Raw genomic sequence first — 19052 nt, 5'->3', positions numbered from 1 at the left:
TCTTTCCTGAAAGGCCGGCAACGCACCTGCAAGCCCCCCGGTGTTGCAGATGTCCATGGGCGGTGGTAGTCACTTTCCATCAGGTGAGCCTCCTGCTCGTTTGCCACCTTATGACATAAAAAAAAAAAAAAAAAAAAAGGCAATATTTGTAACCTTCAGATGGCGGAAGAGGTCCCACTAGGTCAATGTGAATTTGAGCGAACCTGGCTCGTGGTAATTCGAAGGTGCCTAATGGTGCTGTCACATGTCTTGTGACCTTGGCACGTTGGCAATGCAAGCACTTCCGTGACCATTCGCGGCAGTCTTTCCGCACACCTGGCCACACGTATCGCTGCGATACAAGTTTGGCAGTCGCATTAGCACCAGGGTGACTAAGGCAGTGCAGACTGTCGAAGACTTGGCGCCTACGTGATTTAGTCACGAATGGTCTCGGCGTAAGGGTGCTTACGTTACAGTATAGTGACATTCGGCTACCGTCAGTATTGTCTTTTTCTCGAGGCGGAGTGAAGATTCACCACCGAGTAGCAGTGTCAATTCAGGGTCGTTGATTTGGGATTTGGCGAGTGTTTCAATGGCGACAGGACTCTGTAGTGCATCCACCTGGGACAAGGCATCAGCAACAACATTATCTTTGCCAGATATATGCTGAATGTCTGTGGTGAACTGCGCTATGAAATCCAGGTGTCTATACTGACGAGGGGAGCTGCTGCTTTTCCTCTCGTGGAAGGCGTAAAGCAATTGCTTGTGGTCAGTATAGACTGTGAAATGTCGCGCCTCTAGCATATGGCGAAAGTGTTTGATTCCCTCGTAGATAGCCAGAAGCTCGCGATCATACGGGGAATACTTTTGCTGTGCCGGACTCAGTTTTCGTGAGAAAAATGCTAGCGGTTGCCAAATCCCATCTTCGTGTTGCTGCAAGACTGCCCCCAAGCCTGGTCAGACGCATCTGTGACAAGAGCTAGTTTGGCCTGGATATCTGGGTGTGCAAGTAAAGTAGCATCACAAAGACTCTCCTTACTCTGGTTAAATGCTGCGAGGGCTTCGCCAGATATATGGACTGGGTGGGAGCTCTTCACTGAACCAGTGAGTAAGGCGTGGAGGGGCTGTTGGATTTTAGCAGCCTGAGGTATAAATCGCCTGTAAAAATTCAACATACCTAGGTAACGTCTCAGCTGTTGGACGGTTTTAGGTACTGGGAATTGCTTGATGGCGTCTACCTTAGAGTCTAAGGGCTTGGTTCCAGCTGCCGAAATTCTGTAACCTAAAAACGTTACCTCCTCGGCACCGAAGACACACTTGGCTGAGTTGACCAGCATGCCGTAGTCTCGCATTCTCCCGAACAGTTGATGCAGATGTGTCTCATGTTTGGCCTGACTTTTGGAGAAAACCAGGAAGTCATCCAGGTAAGGGTAAACAAAATCTAACCCGCGAGTCATCTCGTCAACCAACCTTTGAAACGTTTGGCCTGCGTTCCTGAGACCAAAGGTCATAAATGGAAACTCGAACAAACCAAACGGGGTTGTAATGGCAGTTTTTGGGATGTCATTTTCACTTACCGGCACTTGGTTGTAAGCTTTAACCAAGTCGATTGTAGAAAAAATTGTACAACCTTTTTTTTTTTTTTTTTTTTTTTTTTTTTTTTTTTTTTTTTTTTTTTTTTTTTTTATTTAAGTTTACAAAACTGACTTACAACTAGTGCATACAAAGTAATATCTAAGCTAAACAGAGTGTAATGAAGTTGCAGTCTTCTGGATGTAAACCTAGCATGCTTTAAAAAATATATAGCTTAGTTAACAAGAACAGTACTTGTGTAATTACTGACTAGTTAATTATTTAATTATTACATAAAATAATGTGATTTTGTTTTAAGTTTATTTTTAAGAGAACCAACAGATTCACTGAAGACATCTAAGTGTTGACGACTACAATTCGCAAGCGAGCAAATACGGTAAATTGGCGAATGTTGGCCAAGATTTGATTTGACATCAGGCAGGCTAAATATTTTGCGATTTTGTAAACGGCTACCTTGACGCGGAATGTAGAAACTAATCTTAGCAAGTAGATCAGGTGCATCAATATCTCCATGCAATAATTTGTATAAAAAAAGAAAGTCGGCAGCTTCTCTTCTATATTTAAGAGTTTGCAGTTTATAATTAATTAGGCGTGCGTCATAAGAATTAAAATTTTTAGCATTTAGATCTGTGTACGCTAAGTAATATAGAAAACGTTTTTGTACACGTTCTATTCTATCTGAGTGCACCTCATATCCAGGATTCCAAACAACTGAACAATATTCTAGGATACTCCTTATTATACTATTGTATACTAATATTGTCAAGCTTGGATCCTTAAAGATTTTCATTAATCTTAACACCAGACCAGATACTTGCGAGGCTTTTGATATGATGGAATCAATGTGACCTCTAAAGCTTAAGGTGTTTTCTATTATCACCCCAAGATCCCTAACATTCGTTGATTCCGTAAGAGGCGTACCGTCGATGTAGTAAGTGTGTTTTAGTGGCTTTCGTTTTCTACTAAATTTAATATGAACACATTTATCCTTATTTAGAGTCACACGATTTGCAAGACACCAACAAACAAGGTTGTCGATGTCACTTTGTAGGATTTCGATATCCTCTAGTGATTTAATTTCCCTGTATATTTTTAAATCGTCTGCGAATATTTGATATTTAGATTTAATTACTTTTCCAACATCATTAATGAAAACAAGAAAAAACAAAGGTCCTAAGTGTGACCCTTGCGGTACACCAGAGGGTATTTTACATTCAAAAGATTTAAAACCTTTAATGGCAACTAATTGGGATCGATTCTTTAAGTATGACTCACACCAACGCAACAAGGAACCATGAATACCCATACATTCCAATTTGGTTAAAAGAAGGTCGTGGTGGACTAAGTCGAACGCTTTTTTAAAATCCAGATATATAGCATGTACCTCATTATTCTTATCTACAGCTTCAGAAATATCAGATATGTAACTAACTAGATTAGATGTTGTGGATTTATGTGGACAAAAGCCATGCTGGTATGAATCAAAGTAAGGTTTTAAATGAGAATACATCTTTTTTTGAATTAGTGACTCAAAAACTTTCCCAAAAGTAGATAGTATGGATATTGGTCTGTAATTAGAAATATTATTAATGTCTCCAGATTTATGAATTGGCGTTATATAAGCAACTTTCCATTTAGCTGGGAATATTCCCGATTGGAGTGATTTATTATATATTTTTGTAAGGGGGTTAACTAAAACTTTAGCACAATTTTTAATAAATGTAGGTGATATTAGATCGGGTCCCGCCCCTTTATTGCAATTTAAGGATAGAAGTTGTGTTTTAACCTCATGATCTGTTACAGAACATTTGGCGTATGTGTTATTTGTACATTTAATACCAGTTAAATATTTTGGGTTGAAAGGTGGAAACTTATGTGTGGTATCATAGATCGACTGAAAATTATAAGAAAAAAGATTACATATTTCCTGTCCTCCTGTAGCTTTTCTATCATTTAATATCATTTGATTGGGAATCGACTTAGAATTGCATTTTCTGTCTTTAAAATATTTCCAAAAATATTTAGGATTGTTGCGAATATGGTCTGATATATTTGTTTTGAAGAAATCATAGCATTCAAATATCATTTCGCTTGAGCGATCTCTTAAGAGGTCGTAAGTGTATTTATCCATAGGATTTTTATACTTCTTGAATACTTTATGATATTTTGATTTTTCCTTAAGAGTACGTATAAGAGAACGTGAATACCATATGGGATGCTTGCCATCACGTGGTTTGGATTTTGGGGTATTTTTGTAAATAACATTTAGTAAAGTCTCATAAAAAACTTCTATCATTTCATCTACAGAGCTACAATTTTTCCATAAATGTGCCCAATCAATGTTTGAAAGTTCCTCAATAACAGTATTATAGTCACAAAACGCAAAATTATATTCAGGTTCAGTATTTCTTTTAAGATGGTTTTTTTTAGTAGAATACTGTAGGTCTATTAATAAGGCTGGGTGATGACAATCAAGCGGGACTAAGGGTTTTTCTTCAGATACTGTAAGAAAAGATGGATGTGAGCTAAGAACTAGGTCGAGAATTCTTTCGTTATAATTAGAAATTGAGTTGCATTGATGTAGGTTGCAAAATAACATTGTGTCAATAAATAAAGAATCCACGTTATTGTTTGTACGAACAGGTATTAGACTACGACTGTAAGTGCTATATTCCCAGACAATATTGCTCAAATTGAAATCCCCAATCACCACGTTTATTGTGCCGTCATCGGTGTTAGAGTTAATAACTTGTGCAGTATTTTTAAGAAAGTAATTAAGTTCCAACTCCTTTACTGGAGGTGGAATATAGACACCACAAATATTAATTTGCGCCCTTTGACCTATTTTAAATGAAACCCAAAGATCTTCACATATAGATTCCCAAGTGTTTTTTCTCAGACTCTCAAACTTTTTGTGTATGGCAATTACAACACCACCACCATCTTTCAAATAAGATGAAGTTGTACTGCGATCGCGCCTAAATACTGAATACCGAGTGTCAAATAATTCATGATCAAATATTGTATCATTCAGCCAAGTTTCCGTAAGAATTATGACATCATAATCACAACAGAGAACAGATAAATAGAGGTCTTCAGTCTTGGTCCGCAGGCCCCTCACATTTTGATAAAAAATTTTAATATTGAATTTTAAAAATAAAAAAGCACAATAAATACTAATTCAGGTATAAAAAAAAAAGTAGAATAATATAACTATAAAATTACTTAAGACTGAAATTACTTAACCTGATATATTATGCGCGAAATCGTGGATATGTCGGATGGGGTACATGTCCGGAATTGTCCTCGCGTTGAGCTTGCGGTAGTCCCCGCAAGGTCGCCATCCGTTGTCCTTCTTCGGAGCTAAATGCAATGGCGACGACCATGGACTGTCTGAAGGACGTGCAGTGCCGTTGCTCAGCATAAGCTCGAATTCGCGCTTAGCTATGGTGAGCTTATCGGGAGCTAACCTGCGGGGAGTGCAAGATATGGGAGGTCCAGGTGTGGTGCGTATATGATGTACGGTGTTATGCTTAGGCGTGCAAGGTATACCGGATGGTCGAATTAAGCTTTGATATTGCGACAGGATAGAATGGTATCGAGATTCACCAGTCAAGACCTTTACAGAAAAAGCATTGCAAGTATCTTTATTGTCGTAAAGCTCAGCAATTGAAGTGAGGTGATATTATCTACAAGGCGCTTATTTCTAACGTCTACAGATAAATTATATTTACAAAGAAAATCTACTCCTATAATAGCTTTGGTTACATCAGCAACAATAAAGCGCCAAGGAAAATCCCTGCGTAAGCCTAGATCTAAATTAAAATTAACGAAACCATACGTGTTGATGACACTGCCGTTAGCCGCCGACAGTTGATAGCCAGTCTGCTTGCACTGGTTGTGTAGGGCCCGAGGAAATACGCACAGGTCACTGCCCGTGTCGATAAAGAACTCGTTCTTGGTCCGGCGATCAGTGACGAATAGACGACCTGGTGTGGGGTTGGAGCAATCGGTAGTCGTCATTACCGACTGCTTTGAGAGTTTCCCGCCTTCGAAAAGTCACACGGCTTTATGCATTTCGTTGCGCCGTCCCTAAACCGTTGGTGATACCAGCATATCGGATACCTCCGATAGCTGGACTCGGAACGTCTAGATGATTCACTTCCGTCACAGCGCTGATGTCGAGTCCTCGAGCGGGGTCGTCTGCCAAGCTCAAGAGTAAGATCCTGTACCATTCTCCGCAATTCGGCGATCTCACCAGCCATGGACTGCAAACTGGGTCCATGCGCAGATGTCGCAGCAATGTGGTGCGGTGGGGATGCTATATCTTGCACTCTGTCGGCCAAGTCTGCAAGGGTCTCTAGTGAGCTATGAGGCTGCGATGCGAGAAGGGTCTGGATGTCTCCGGGCAGGCGACTGCACCAGATGGTACGGAGAAAGTCCTCGGGTACGTTCTGGCCTGCGAGGTTCTGGAGATGACGCAGGAATTGTGATGGCTTTCTATCTCCAAGATCTTCATGCATGAGAAGCTGTTTCACCTTGCGCTCTTGAGAAGCCGAAAGTCGCTTGATTAGCTCGGTTTTTAATTTATTGTATTTATCAGCAGCAGATGGAGCCAGTAAAATATCCTTGACCTCGCGCGAATATTGGTGATCGAGATTGCCGATGACGTAATTAAATTTGGTGGAGTCACCAGTAATGCCGGCGTTCGCGAATAGAGCCTCGACTTGTGTGAACCAGACTTCCGGGTCATCAGGGTAAAAAGATGGTAGTCGAAGACCGGCGTTAAAAATTCCAGTGCGTTCACCGTCAGTACTAACGCGCTGCATAGGGCATGGTTTTCGCTTTGTCACGTTATGACCGCCATTTTGTGAAGTGCATGACTTAGCAAAATCGCTGCTTTCGCTCATGGTGTTCTTTAAAAATTACAGCTCGGGGTCACCAATTATGGTTGTTGATGCGTGTGTTAGGGTCTGTTAGAATATTATGATAAGAAATCAAACTCACGCGGATGGTCCATAAACGCGTATATTACATACACGTTATACACAATATATGCACACACAAGTAATAACGTTTCACAGTCATAGACGATCACAAGTGTACATAAAAACACGGACACAATACTTAGACACAAAGCGAACTATTTGAAAAAAGCAAGTAACGATTTTGACGGTGGTAGAATAATGAGTAAGTCGCAAACGTTGTTAGGATCATACACTGCCAATAAAAAAGATCCGTCGCTCTAATGCGCTTGCACCGGTAGGCGGGGCCTCAACATAGAACAGAGGACGACGTCACAACGGAGATAAGCAATGCGATTGTCCACTGTGTACTGTCGGTCGTCCGTTGTGTCAATCCAATATTCTATGTTGAGTTGAAATGTGTTAAGTGTTTATGTATGTAATTGGGATTGTTATGTGTAGTATGTCTGTAAGTACGTATGTGTGTATGTATGTTTGTATGTGTGTTACATGTGGTGGACGCCACAACATCAATAAAAAATGGCAACCACTCGGTTACTTCTCTAAGAAATTCTCAGATGCACAAAAGAAATATTCAACATACGACCGTGAATGACTAGCCATTTATATGGCAGTAAAACACTTCCGTAAATATTTGAAGGACGCCAAATAATAATATATACTGACCACAAGCCACTTACATACGCTATGATCAAGTTGCAATCTACAAACGAAATACCGCGACGCACGCGGCTATTATGTGAACGGTAAATAAAATATAGTCGCCGACGCATTAAGGCGCATTGAAACATTGAACTGTCCAACTATCATTAACTACCAAGAAATAGCAAGCGCGCAAGAAAAAGACATCTGGCATCGAACTCTGAAGCCCGCATTACGCACGAAACTATCGAAACAAGTACTCCCGACAGTACTATTAGGGTTACGCGCAGCTTTACGCACCGACACCGGTGTAAGCGCCACCGAATTAACCTACGGATACAATCTACGTTTACCTGGTAGTACCTGGTGGTGTACGTATATTATGTAACTGTTTCATGAGGTCAGGAAACACACCACTAAGGACACAATTATTAAATATAGTGACAAGGTAGGGTGCGATTACATCAATTATTGAATTGACTACCTTAACAGAGATCCCCCACAGATCGGCCGTTTTCTTAATATCTAGTGATCTGAAGGAACTTATTACATCACTTACACTTACTGTATTAAATTTAAAGCTTACGCTTAAGCTCGTGGTACAAAGGAACGTTTCAATTTATACCCAGGGTAAGAAAGAAAAGTCGTATCGGCAGGAGAGGATATCTGGGTCTCGGTATTAAAGAGCAAGGCCGCCTTCGCCGTCTCAAGGTGACAGTGAACGGCGTTCAAGTTGGAGTTGAGTCCCCTTATGTTGCAGAAGTCCACAGTGATAGGCAGGATGGTAGGGGTTGCCCCGAATAGTGACGAGCGCAAAATTGCCCAAAGAATTTGGAGGGTAGTCTGGGCATCCCTGCTCAGGTGGTGTACGTCCTGAGCATGGATGCCCAGAGAGGGAATCTCCACCGGAAGAAACGCGGTAGCATAGCTACCACTTACCGGTTGTAAGTGAGAGAGTGGTACTTCCCCGGGCGTGCCGGCCCATTCGGCTGCATCGCGAAGGTATGCATTGTACCACTTAAAAGGCTCAAAGTTATAGTGGCCGGAGTACATTGGCAGAATTAGCGAGAGACTGGTGCGCCTGCTTCAGGAACACGTGCGTTTTGGTCTCTCGCTTAGGCTGTTTTAGGGAATTTCTGTGAGCCTTCCTTTCCATCTCTGCACAAGGACGGTGAGTCATTGGCCCATACCGCGAAGGAGAAAGCTGATCTTTTAGGCTCTTTGCGTCGAATTCGACTTTGGATGAGCAAGGAAAGTCACCACCAACAATCCCGCGGTGTGATACCACGATACCGGAGGTTAAATTCTGGCAAAGTGCTGTTCGTATAGCACTTCTTTCCTTAGACATTCATAAGTCGAGTGCAGCCGATGGCATCCCTCCAATGGTGCTACGAACATGTGCTCCCGAGTTGGCCCCGGTCTTAACGCGTCTTTTCCGGCAATTCTATGCATTAGGAGTCACCCCGATCTCCTGGAAGACTGTTTTGGTGCATCTGATTCCTAAAAAGGGTAACCGCTCAGATCCGTCCAATTATAGGCCTATAGCCATAACTCCCTTGTTCTCCAAAGTAATGGAGTCCGTTGTAAAGTGCCAGCTTCTGCGGTATCTAGAGGAGTACTCGCGGTCACTAATCAGCTATTAGTGACCGTGAGTACGGTTTCCGTCAGGGTCGCTCAACTGGTGATCTTCTAATTTACCTTACTCATAAATGGGTGGAAGCAGTTGAGAGCAAGGGGGAGGCAGTAGCAGCCAGTCTGGACATAGCGAAGGCCTAGCGATCGAGTGTGGCACAAAGCTCTTATTTCGAAACTTCCTTCCTATGGGCTTCCCGGGTAATTATGCAATTGGATTACCGGCTTTTTGGCAGATCGGATCGGGATCGGGGATTTATACCGTCAAATATAGTAAAAATTACTTGTCTATGAAATTTATTAAGAGGTTCATCAGTAATCGGCATTTCCGAAATAGGGTTTTTGTGACTATGTGCCGTTAATGTAGAAGAGTTAGATTGATGAGATTCGATTATGGCTGAAGAGTTAGATTTTTCAGGAACAGTAATATTATGGTAAAGCTCTCATATTTACAATAAAATGATAATTCCAATGAGCTTTATAAGATTTTTTTTAAATTAATTAAAACAGAATTTAATGCCATATTTACTTCCAAGGCACTACAATTGACTTCTAGGAATTTTCTTAAATTTAAAAATTGGGCGACTGTCGGAATTCACAAGAGTAGGCAGAGGTTGTATGAACTTTATAGTGGATGATCATACAACCGGTCTTTTTCATTTATCAGTTATGTTAGTGCCTACTCTAAACTATTCAAACGTGTATGTCATACAGCTAAATCATTGCATATAAAAAAAAAATATTGACGCACCTGATAAAATTAAAATAACATGGAAAATTATTAAATGCGAAACTGGAAAAGTCAAAAATAACATCTCCGACTTTAGCTTATCTATTGATAACAATTTATTTTCCTCAGATCGGGATGTTGCAACTGTTTTTGAAAAATTTTTTGCTGACATTCCATTTTCGACTACTAACTCATTAAATTCCTCTCCTACCGTTGCTGAATCATTATTAAAAAACAATGTGGAAGAATGTAATATTAGCTTTTAATTTAATACAGTAAGTGTAAGTGATGTAATATTCAGATCACTAGATATTAAGAAATCGGCCGATCTGTGGGGGATCTCTGTTAAGGTAGTCAATTCAATAATTGATGTAATCGCATCCTACCCTGTCACTATATTTAATAATTGTGTCCTTAGTGGCGTGTTTCCTGACCTCATGAAACATAGTAGAGTATTACCAATATTTAAGTCAGTCATCAGACCCCAACAACTATAGGCCCATTACTCTCTGTACTACCAACTCTTAGCAAGATCTTTAAAAAGTTATTACTAAATAAAATGCTAGTACATTTTAACAATAACAAGTTGCTACACAAGAAACAATTTGGATTTACAAGGGGTCGCTCGACAACTGACGCTGGTGTTGAGCTCGTTAAAAATATTTACAAGGACTGGGAGGAGTCACAGGATGCCTTAGGGATATTTTGTGATTTATCTAAGGCCTTTGATTGTGTATAACACGAAACTTTGGTCAGGAAGCTACGTCATTATGGAATTAGGGACACTGCACTCGGTTTTCTGATTTCGTATCGTATCTGAGCAATCGGATTCATAGGGTTGATGTAAATGGAAAGAGATCTCCCGGGTCTCCAGTTACTGTGGGGGTCCCTCAAGGATCAATTCTTGGACCATTTCTCTTCCTTGTTTATATAAATGACCTGCCACATCTCCTAGGTGATAAACTCGAGATAGTATTGTTTGCTGATGATACTTCTTTAATTTTAAAATAAAAAGACGTCTTTCAATATATGACGATATGAACAATGCTCTCTCTGAAATAGTAAATTGGTTTAGTGTTAATAATTTAACTTTAAATAGTAAAAAGAAAAAATGTATTAAATTCACTATTCCCAATGTAAGATGTGTCAAAACGAGTGTACTTTTAAGCGGGGAAGCATTAGATGTTTTGGAATCAACAGAGTTTATTGGTATGACAATAGACTCTAAGCTCCAATGGGGTCCCCATTTAAATAAATTGGCAAATAGACTCAGCTCTAAAGCCTATGCGGTAAAAAAAAATTAGACTTTTGACTGATGTGGGTACGGCTCGCCTTGAGTACTTCAGCTATTTCCATAGTATAATGTCGTATTGCATCCTACTCTGGGGTAATGCAGCTGACATTAATACTATTTTTGTACTGCAGAAGAGGGCTATTCGTGCAATTTATAACCTGGGCCCAAAAGATTCGTTAAGAGGTAAATTTAAAGAAATTAAAATAATGACTGTCGCTTCTTAATTTGTTTTTGATAATGTTATGTATGTACGCAAAAACATAAACGATTTTCCCAGAAATTGTGACGTACATTCTATTAACACTAGGAACAAGAATAAACTTGTACCCGATTACACAGGGTTAGTAACTCTTTTTTGGGGCAATGTATACGTTTTTACAACAGGATCCCAGAAAACGTTCAAAATTATTCAATTATAAAATTCAAAAGAATCGTTAAAGAGCGTTTGTGTGCTAAAGGATATTACAACACTAATGACTTTTTAGAGTCGCGCGCGCGCATCGAGGCGCATCGGACGCTTTTCGAATGAAGCGTCAGTCGGATGCATTTGCGACAATGACGAGTAATACATTAAAGTGTAACAATTGTCATCTCGTTGTTAATGAGCTTTTAGCTTATATTCAAAATAAAGTTTCAATAGCGGATGAAGTGAGTTTGGTGAAAATATGTACGTCAGCTTTTTCTAGTGAACAAATTGAAAAAGCCAATAGCTTACTCCTGGAATCGTTACCATCGGATTTACGTAAAACTGTTCGCAAAGGAAGAGGCAAGGAAAATCGCTCACTGCACGACATCATAAATGTGTTTAAAGTAACAGATCCTGATATATTACGTGTGTTCGTGGCTAGAGATTTGGAAAAACTACCACCTATAACATTTGACCACCTAGATGTCTCCAAGCTGCTTAAAGATCTGATGATAGTACAGGCCGAAATCAAAAGTATTAAGTCAACATATGCTACTGTTGAGCAACTTGAATGTGTTAGGAGGGAATGTCTTATAGGCAAATTACCTTCGCCGCCTTTTTCAACTATGGCAGTAAACACAAAAAGAGGAGCTTACCGTGATAGTGGACCGATAGGATTGTCTCAATTAGACGACACTATCATTACAACGCATTTAGATCAGTCTAACGGCGAGGCATTATCGCCGGGAGAATATAATATAAAATATAGAAATATTAATATGAGTACTACAATGGAGGGTAGAAATACAGCGATTCAAAGTATTGTTCATCAACAGTCGACAGACGCGGACGATTGTATCATCCGAGGCGGCCGAGGCATGAAAGCGATTAGTACTGTAAATGAGTCATCGCGAGTATCGAGCGAATCGAACGATCAGCCGGGTGGGTCAGCGCAAATTAAATCTTATGCTGCGGCTGCTAAGGTTCATGATCCAAGTGAAGGCTGGACAGTTGTACAGAAGAGATCGCATAAATTGAAAAACCGCCTCATTGGCAAAATGGGAAATGTTGTGGTTGAATCGGAAGAAAAATTCAGGGCGGCTGATAGAAAAATACCTCTATTTATAACAAACGTTCATAAAGATACGGCAAAATCGGATATAATTAACTATATTAAGAACAAAACTAAGGAGAGTGTTACATTAGAGAAAATTTCAATTAAGCGTCAATGTGAATACGACGCCTACAAGCTTTTTGTTTCACAAAGTAAGCTTTCGTTGTATCTTAATGAGAATATTTGGCCACAGGGAATTATTTTTCGGCGGTTTGTGCACTTTAAGCTTAAACGCAAAGACGAAACACCTGTTGCAGAGGTGGCGTTGAATGACCTGCCTATTGTTAATGGATAAAAACATAACTTGTAAATTTATTTCATTTAATTGCAAGAACGTAAAGCGTTCTGCACAATGTATTCGCGAGTTATGTAAAACTTCACATTTAATTGCTTTACAAGAATGCTGGTTATTACCGACGGAGTTATCCTTTCCTTGAGGACTTCAGCTCTACAGGAGTATCTGCGGTAGACACATCTACGGGTATTTTACGTGGGAGACCATATGGAGGAGTTGCGCTGCTATGGAGACGTAGTGTTTTCCAAAATGTGTCCGTTGTGCAGTGTAATAACCCGCGTATCTGTGCTATTAGGATAGTGTTACAAGATAAATCGTTCTTAGTGATGAGTGTATATATGCCTACGGAATCAGTTGCGAACCTAATGGATTTTACAGACGTACTAAGCTCGGTAAGTGCTATTATTGATAGTTACGAGGAAAACTGTGTATATATATTGGGGGACTACAATGCGCACCCTTCTGAGCGGTTTTATAACGAACTTACTCAGTTCTGCTCGGAACAAGAATGGACTTGTGTAGATACTGAAATATTAGGTTTACAATCTAATACTTATACCTTTCTAAGTGAATCTCATGGATCTAAACGGTGGCTCGACCATTGCTTAACCACTAAAGCTGCTGTAGATTCCGTGAGCAATGTTTATGTATTGCATGATGTGTTGTGGTCTGACCACTTCCCTCTGGTCGTAGAATGTAATTTAAATGTGCTACTACCAAAGAAACTTTGTTTAAGCACGTCTTCTCTAAATGACATTCGTTGGGGAGAAAGAAGTCAAGAACAGATAGATATATACCAGAGGGAATGTCACGAAAGGTTAAGAAACATTGACTTCCCACAAGAGCTTCGTGATTGCGGTGACTATATTTGTAATCATTTAGAACATAATAACAAAGTTGTACAGTGACATTGTTCAAGCTTTGATAGATGCTTCCGTGGTGGGTCGAAACAGTAGGTATCGTGTAAAGAAAATAAGAGTGATAGGTTGGAATAAACTTAAGTGGTAGTGCCACACTGCATACTTTCGAGTTGCAGCCGAATGGGCCGGCACGCCCGGGGAAGTACCACTCTCTCACTTAAAATCGGCGTGAAGTGGTAGCTATGCTACTGCGTTTCGTCCGGTATGTGAGAGTCCCGGAGGCCCGATCCTCCTCCCCCCAAATCATAATGGTTGTGCAGAATTTGGTTCTATTACCCCAGGAGGGTACCATCAGCGACTGCGGTGGAGAATCCCTCTCTGGGCATCCATGCTCAGGACGTACACAACCTGAGCAGGGATGCCCAGGCTGCCCTCCGAATTCTGGGGGGGGCAATTTTGCGCTCGCCACTGTTCGGGGCAAGCGGAGCAGGCATCATAAGGCAACCCCTACCACCCTCACCGTGGACTTCTGCAACATAAGGGGACTCAACTCCAACTTGAACGCCGTTCACTTTCACCTTGAGACGGCTAAGCCGGCCTTGCTCTTTCTTACCGAGACCCAGATATCCTCTCCTGCCGATACGACTTTTCTCTCTTACCCCGGGTACAAATTGGAACATTCCTTTGTACCACGAGCTGGGGTGTACGTTTACGTCAGAGATGATATCTGCTCTCGACGCCTCGGCAGCCTTGAAGGGCAGGACCTATCGATTATCTGGCTGCGTGTAGACTGCGACGACCATCCGCGAATCTACGCGTGCCTTTATAGGTGCCATAGCGGTAATGCCGAAACCGACCGACTGGTTGAGCACGTCCAAATGGCTACAGATTCCGTACTGCAGCAGATCCCATCCGCAGAGATCGTTATTCTTGGCGATTTTAATGCTCACCATGCCGAATGGCTTGGATCGCGCATTACCGATCATGCGGGTAGATCTGTTCTCGACTTCGCTTTAGCATATGATTTGACACAACTAGTCCCCTCGCCAACGCGAATACCAGACGTGGAGGATCATACACCTTCCCTGTTGGACCTTCTGCTGACTTCCCATCCGGATGGCTACCAGGTTATCGTCGAACCCCCTCTGGGCTCGTCGGACCACTGTCTCGTCCGAAGTACAGTGCCGGTTGCGCGTTACTCACGACCTCGTTTCGTGGGCTGCCGCCGAGTGTGGCACTACAGGTCAGCAGATTGGGATGGGATGCGGTCCTTCTTTGCATCCTACCCATGGGGGCAGGTTTGTTTCTCGCCGGATGATCCGAGTGTTGTTGCTGACTCTGTTGCCGATGTGGTACTTCAGGGTATGGAACTATTCATTCCGTATTCTGCGGTCCCCATCGGTGGCAAGTCCCAGCCCTGGTTTGGTCGTTTCTGCAAAACGGCTTCACGCAGAAAATGGGAACGCTACCAAGACTGGGCTAACGCATCAGCGTCTCGTGATGTAAATACCAGCGCAATCAGAAAGGAATATAACTCTGCCTCTAGGTCCTTCAAAAACGTGATTGCTAAGGCGAAGACGGAGTACATTGGCAGAATTGGCGAGAGACTGGTGCGCCTCCCTTCAGGAACACGTGCGTTCTGGTCTCTCGCCAAGGCTGTCTTAGGGAATTTCTGTCAGCCTTCCTTACCATCTCTGCACAAGGACGGTGAGTCATTGGCCCATACAGCGAAGGAGAAGGCTGATCTTTTAGGCTCTCTCTTCGCAGCGAACTCGACTCTGGATGACCGAGGAAAGTCACCACCAACAATCCCGCGGTGTGATACCACGATGCCGGAGGTTAAATTCCGGCAAAGTGCAGTTCGTAAAGCACTTCTTTCCTTGGATATTCATAAGTCGAGTGGACCCGATGGCATCCCTCCAATCGTGCTACGGACTTGTGCTCCCGAGTTGGCGCCGGTCTTAACGCGTCTTTTCCGGCAATCCTATGCATTCGGCGTCGTCCCGAACTCCTGGAAAACTGCTTTGGTGCATCCGATCCCTAAAAAGGGCAACCGCTCAGACCCGTCCAATTATAGGCCTATAGCCATCACCTCCTTGTTCTCCAAGGTAATGGAGTCCATTATAAACTGCCAGCTCCTGCGGTACCTAGAGGAGTACCAGCTGATTAGCGACCGCCAGTACGGTTTCCGTCGGGGTCGCTCAGCCGGTGATCTTCTAGTTTACCTTACTCATAGATGGGCGGAAGCAGTTGAGAGCAAAGGGGAGGCATTAGCAGCCAGTCTGGACATAGCGAAGGCCTTCGATCGCGTGTGGCACAAAGCGCTTCTTTCGAAGCTTCCTTCCTATGGGCTTCCCGGGAAATTATGCAATTGGATTACCAGTTTTTTGGCAGATCGGAGCATCAAGGTCGTTGTCGACGGTGCATGCTCTGACTTAAAATTCGTCAATGCTGGTGTTCCACAAGGCTGCGTTCTATCACCCACTCTGTTTCTTCTGCATATCAATGACTTGTTGCAAATCAGTAACATTCATTGCTATGCAGACGACAGCACCGTAGACGCCTCATACACCGGCCGTGCTAATATTTCTCGGGAAAACGTCGAAGAAAACCGGAACAAACTTGTATCTGAAATCGAGTCTTCGTTAAACAAAGTCTCGAACTGGGGTCGGCTAAACCTAGTTCACTTCAACCCCAAAAAGACGCAAGTTTGCGCGTTAACTGCTAAAAAAACACCATTTGTCGTATCTCCACGATTCGAGAACATTCCGTTAGCCGCTACAGCTAGTATCGGAATACTTGGCGTTGATGTTTCGAGTCTCGTTCAGTTCCGCGGTCAATTGGAAGGCAAAGCCAAATTGGCATCAAAAAAGCTTGGTGTGAGCAGCAAGGCAAGACAGTATTTCACGTCGGCCCATCGTCTTAGACTATACAAGGCGCAAATTCGGCCTCACATGGAATACTGCTCTCACCTCTGGGCGGGTGCTCCCCAATACCAGCTCCTTCCATTTGACTGTATCCAACGTAGAGCGGCTCGAATTATCGACGATCAAGCCCTTTCCGATCTGCTTGATCCTTTGGCTTTGCGTAGAGATGTTGGATCGCTATGCATCTTCTACAGAATTTATCACAGGGAATGTTCCGAGGAATTGTTCGGATTAATCCCGGCTGCTGAATTTCACCTTCGGACATCTCGTCAAAATTCCAAATATCACCCGCACCACCTAGATGTCCGAAAATCCACAACAGCGCGATTTTTAAGACATTTTCTGCCTCGCACAACCACTCTGTGGAACTAGCTTTCGCCGGCGGTTTTTCCGAACCGATACGACTTGGGAACCTTCAAGAAAAGAGCGTACTCTTTCCTGAAAGACCGGCAACGCACCTGCAAGCTGCAAAGGTGTTGCAGATGTCCATGGGCGGTGGTAGTCACTTTCCATCAGGTGAGCCTCCTGCTCGTTTGCCACCTTATGACATAAAAAAAAAATAAAAAAAAATAAACATGTAGCCGAGGCGCACAGGGAGGCAAGACAAAAATTTCAATTATGGCTGTGGTATGATAAACCAACCGCAGGATATGTTTATAGGGAAATGTGCGAGGCTAGAAGGATTTTTAAATCTCGTTTAAGGTGGTGTCAAAACCATCAGGAGCAAATTAAAATGGATATTCTAGCTTCACATCATACGAAAAAGAATTTCCGTGGTTTCTGGAAGAATACTAACAAAATGAACAGCAAGCCTTCCCTCCCTGTGAGCATCGGTGGTGTGTGTGAGCCTGAAAAGATTCCTGATCTTTTCATGGACCACTTTCGCGTAAAATCACCACGGGGGCCTTCTCAGTAAGTGATCAATGTTGAGTCCAACGTGGAAATGTGTATTAAGTTTAAATACAACAAAGTTGCACATATAATCAAACATATGACTAAAGGTAAATCCCCGGGCCATGATGGACTTAGCATTGAGCATCTTCAATACGCTGGGCCTCATCTTCCCAGGGTTTTGTGTATGCTGTACAGCTTTTGTTTGAGCCATAGTTTTATGCCTGGCGAGATGATACGTACGATAGTTGTGGCTATTGTGAAAAACAAAACTGGCGACCTGGCTGATAAAAACAACTATAGACCTATTTCGTTGGCTACGGTCATCTCGAAAGTGTTTGACAGCGTGCTCAATATAGAATTAAATAAATTCATAAAACCGCATGATAACCAGTTTGGATTCCGACCTGGATTGTCTACGGAAAGTGCTATACTTTGTGTTAAGCATGCTGTCACATACTATACTAGGCGTAGGACTCCAGTTTATGCATGTTTTCTTGACATGTCGAAGGCATTTGATCTGGTTTCGTACGACATCTTATGGCGTAAAATGAACGAGATTGGCATACCTTCGGAACTGACCAATATCTTTAAATTTTGGTATGGAAATCAGGTCAATAATGTCCGATGGGCAGGAGCATTATCACGTCCATATGGGTTGGAGTGTGGGGTGAGGCAGGGAGAATTGAGCTCGCCAACACTCTTTAACCTTTATGTAAACGATTTAATCGCCGAGCTTAGCAGCACCAGGATCGGCTGTTACATAGACGGTATTTGTGTCAATAACATTAGCTATGCCGATGACATGGTGCTGTTGAGTGCGTCTATTTGTGGTCTTAGAAAACTGATGGCCAAATGTGAGGATTATGTGGGAAGTCATGGTCTTAACTATAATGCAAAGAAAAGTGTAGTGATGGTTTTTGAGGCCGGAGGTAAAGTGCCAAGTAGTGTACCACCTGTAATGCTCAATGGTACAGCACTGCACAGGGTTTCCCAATTTAAATATCTTGGTCATATATTGACCTCAGACCTCAAAGACAACGCTGATATTGAAAGAGAACGGAGGGCGTTGTCAGTGAGAGCGAACATGCTGGCTCGCAGGTTTACGCGCTGTTCGGAGAGCGTCAAGGGCACGTTGTTCAGAGCATATTGTATGAATTTCTACACGTGCAACCTGTGGGCCAAGTATTCGCAAAAGTCGTACAACGCTATTCGTGTTCAATATAATAATGCTTTCAGGGTGCTGATGGGGCTGCCCCGATTTTGTAGCGCATCAGGGATGTTCGCGGAGGCACACGTGGACTGTTTTTATACTACTATGCGTAAAAGATGTGGAGCCCTGGTGCGCAGAGTGCGGGGCAGTACCAACAGCATCTTGAAACTAATCGCGAGCAGGCTGGACTGCACATATGTGGGTCACTGCTGCGCTATTTCTAATGGAATGGCGCAGAGGTGACTCACAAATCTTAGATTCATATGTTTTTTTTTTTTTAAGATAGCCTAACGTTAAGTACTAACATAGACATTTATTATTATTAGCCTTTTAGATCGCCTCCAGGGTGTTTCAAATAACTAAAATATAATTATTATTGTACATGCAAAATGGATAAAAAAATAAATTCCCGCTGAGTTTCTTTCGATGGTTCTTCTCAGGTCCGAGGTGCTAAATTCCGAACCGGTGGTAGATTTTTGACTATCAATAAG

General features: G+C 42.3%; 3 protein-coding genes across 3 annotated transcripts; 2 read left to right on the top strand and 1 right to left on the bottom strand.

The window, feature by feature from the left end:
• Positions 1-5594: 5594 nt before the first annotated feature.
• Positions 5595-6482, bottom strand: LOC125075559. The gene has a single exon (XM_047687272.1). It carries the CDS (start codon positions 6480-6482, stop codon positions 5595-5597), a length of 888 nt encoding a protein of 295 aa, XP_047543228.1.
• A 4928-nt stretch (positions 6483-11410) lies between these two features.
• Positions 11411-12670, top strand: LOC125075558. Its single transcript, XM_047687270.1, has one exon. It carries the CDS (start codon positions 11411-11413, stop codon positions 12668-12670), a length of 1260 nt encoding a protein of 419 aa, XP_047543226.1.
• Positions 12671-18153: 5483 nt separating this feature from the next.
• Positions 18154-18804, top strand: LOC125075557. The gene has a single exon (XM_047687269.1). It carries the CDS (start codon positions 18154-18156, stop codon positions 18802-18804), a length of 651 nt encoding a protein of 216 aa, XP_047543225.1.
• Positions 18805-19052: the final 248 nt, after the last annotated feature.

The sequence above is a fragment of the Vanessa atalanta genome, chromosome W (assembly GCF_905147765.1).
Source record: "Vanessa atalanta chromosome W, ilVanAtal1.2, whole genome shotgun sequence".
In the NCBI taxonomy this organism is placed as follows: domain Eukaryota; kingdom Metazoa; phylum Arthropoda; class Insecta; order Lepidoptera; family Nymphalidae; genus Vanessa; species Vanessa atalanta.
The sequence above is the reverse complement of the archived record's forward strand: the minus strand, read 5'-3'. Positions and strand labels throughout refer to the sequence as shown.

What these genes read in the sequence shown, in the direction of transcription:
- LOC125075559 (XM_047687272.1), bottom strand. Translation starts at nt 6,482, where the DNA reads ATGAGCGAAAGCAGCGATTTTGCTAAGTCATGCACTTCACAAAATGGC.
- LOC125075557 (XM_047687269.1), top strand. Translation starts at nt 18,154, where the DNA reads ATGGTGCTGTTGAGTGCGTCTATTTGTGGTCTTAGAAAACTGATGGCC.
- LOC125075558 (XM_047687270.1), top strand. Translation starts at nt 11,411, where the DNA reads ATGACGAGTAATACATTAAAGTGTAACAATTGTCATCTCGTTGTTAAT.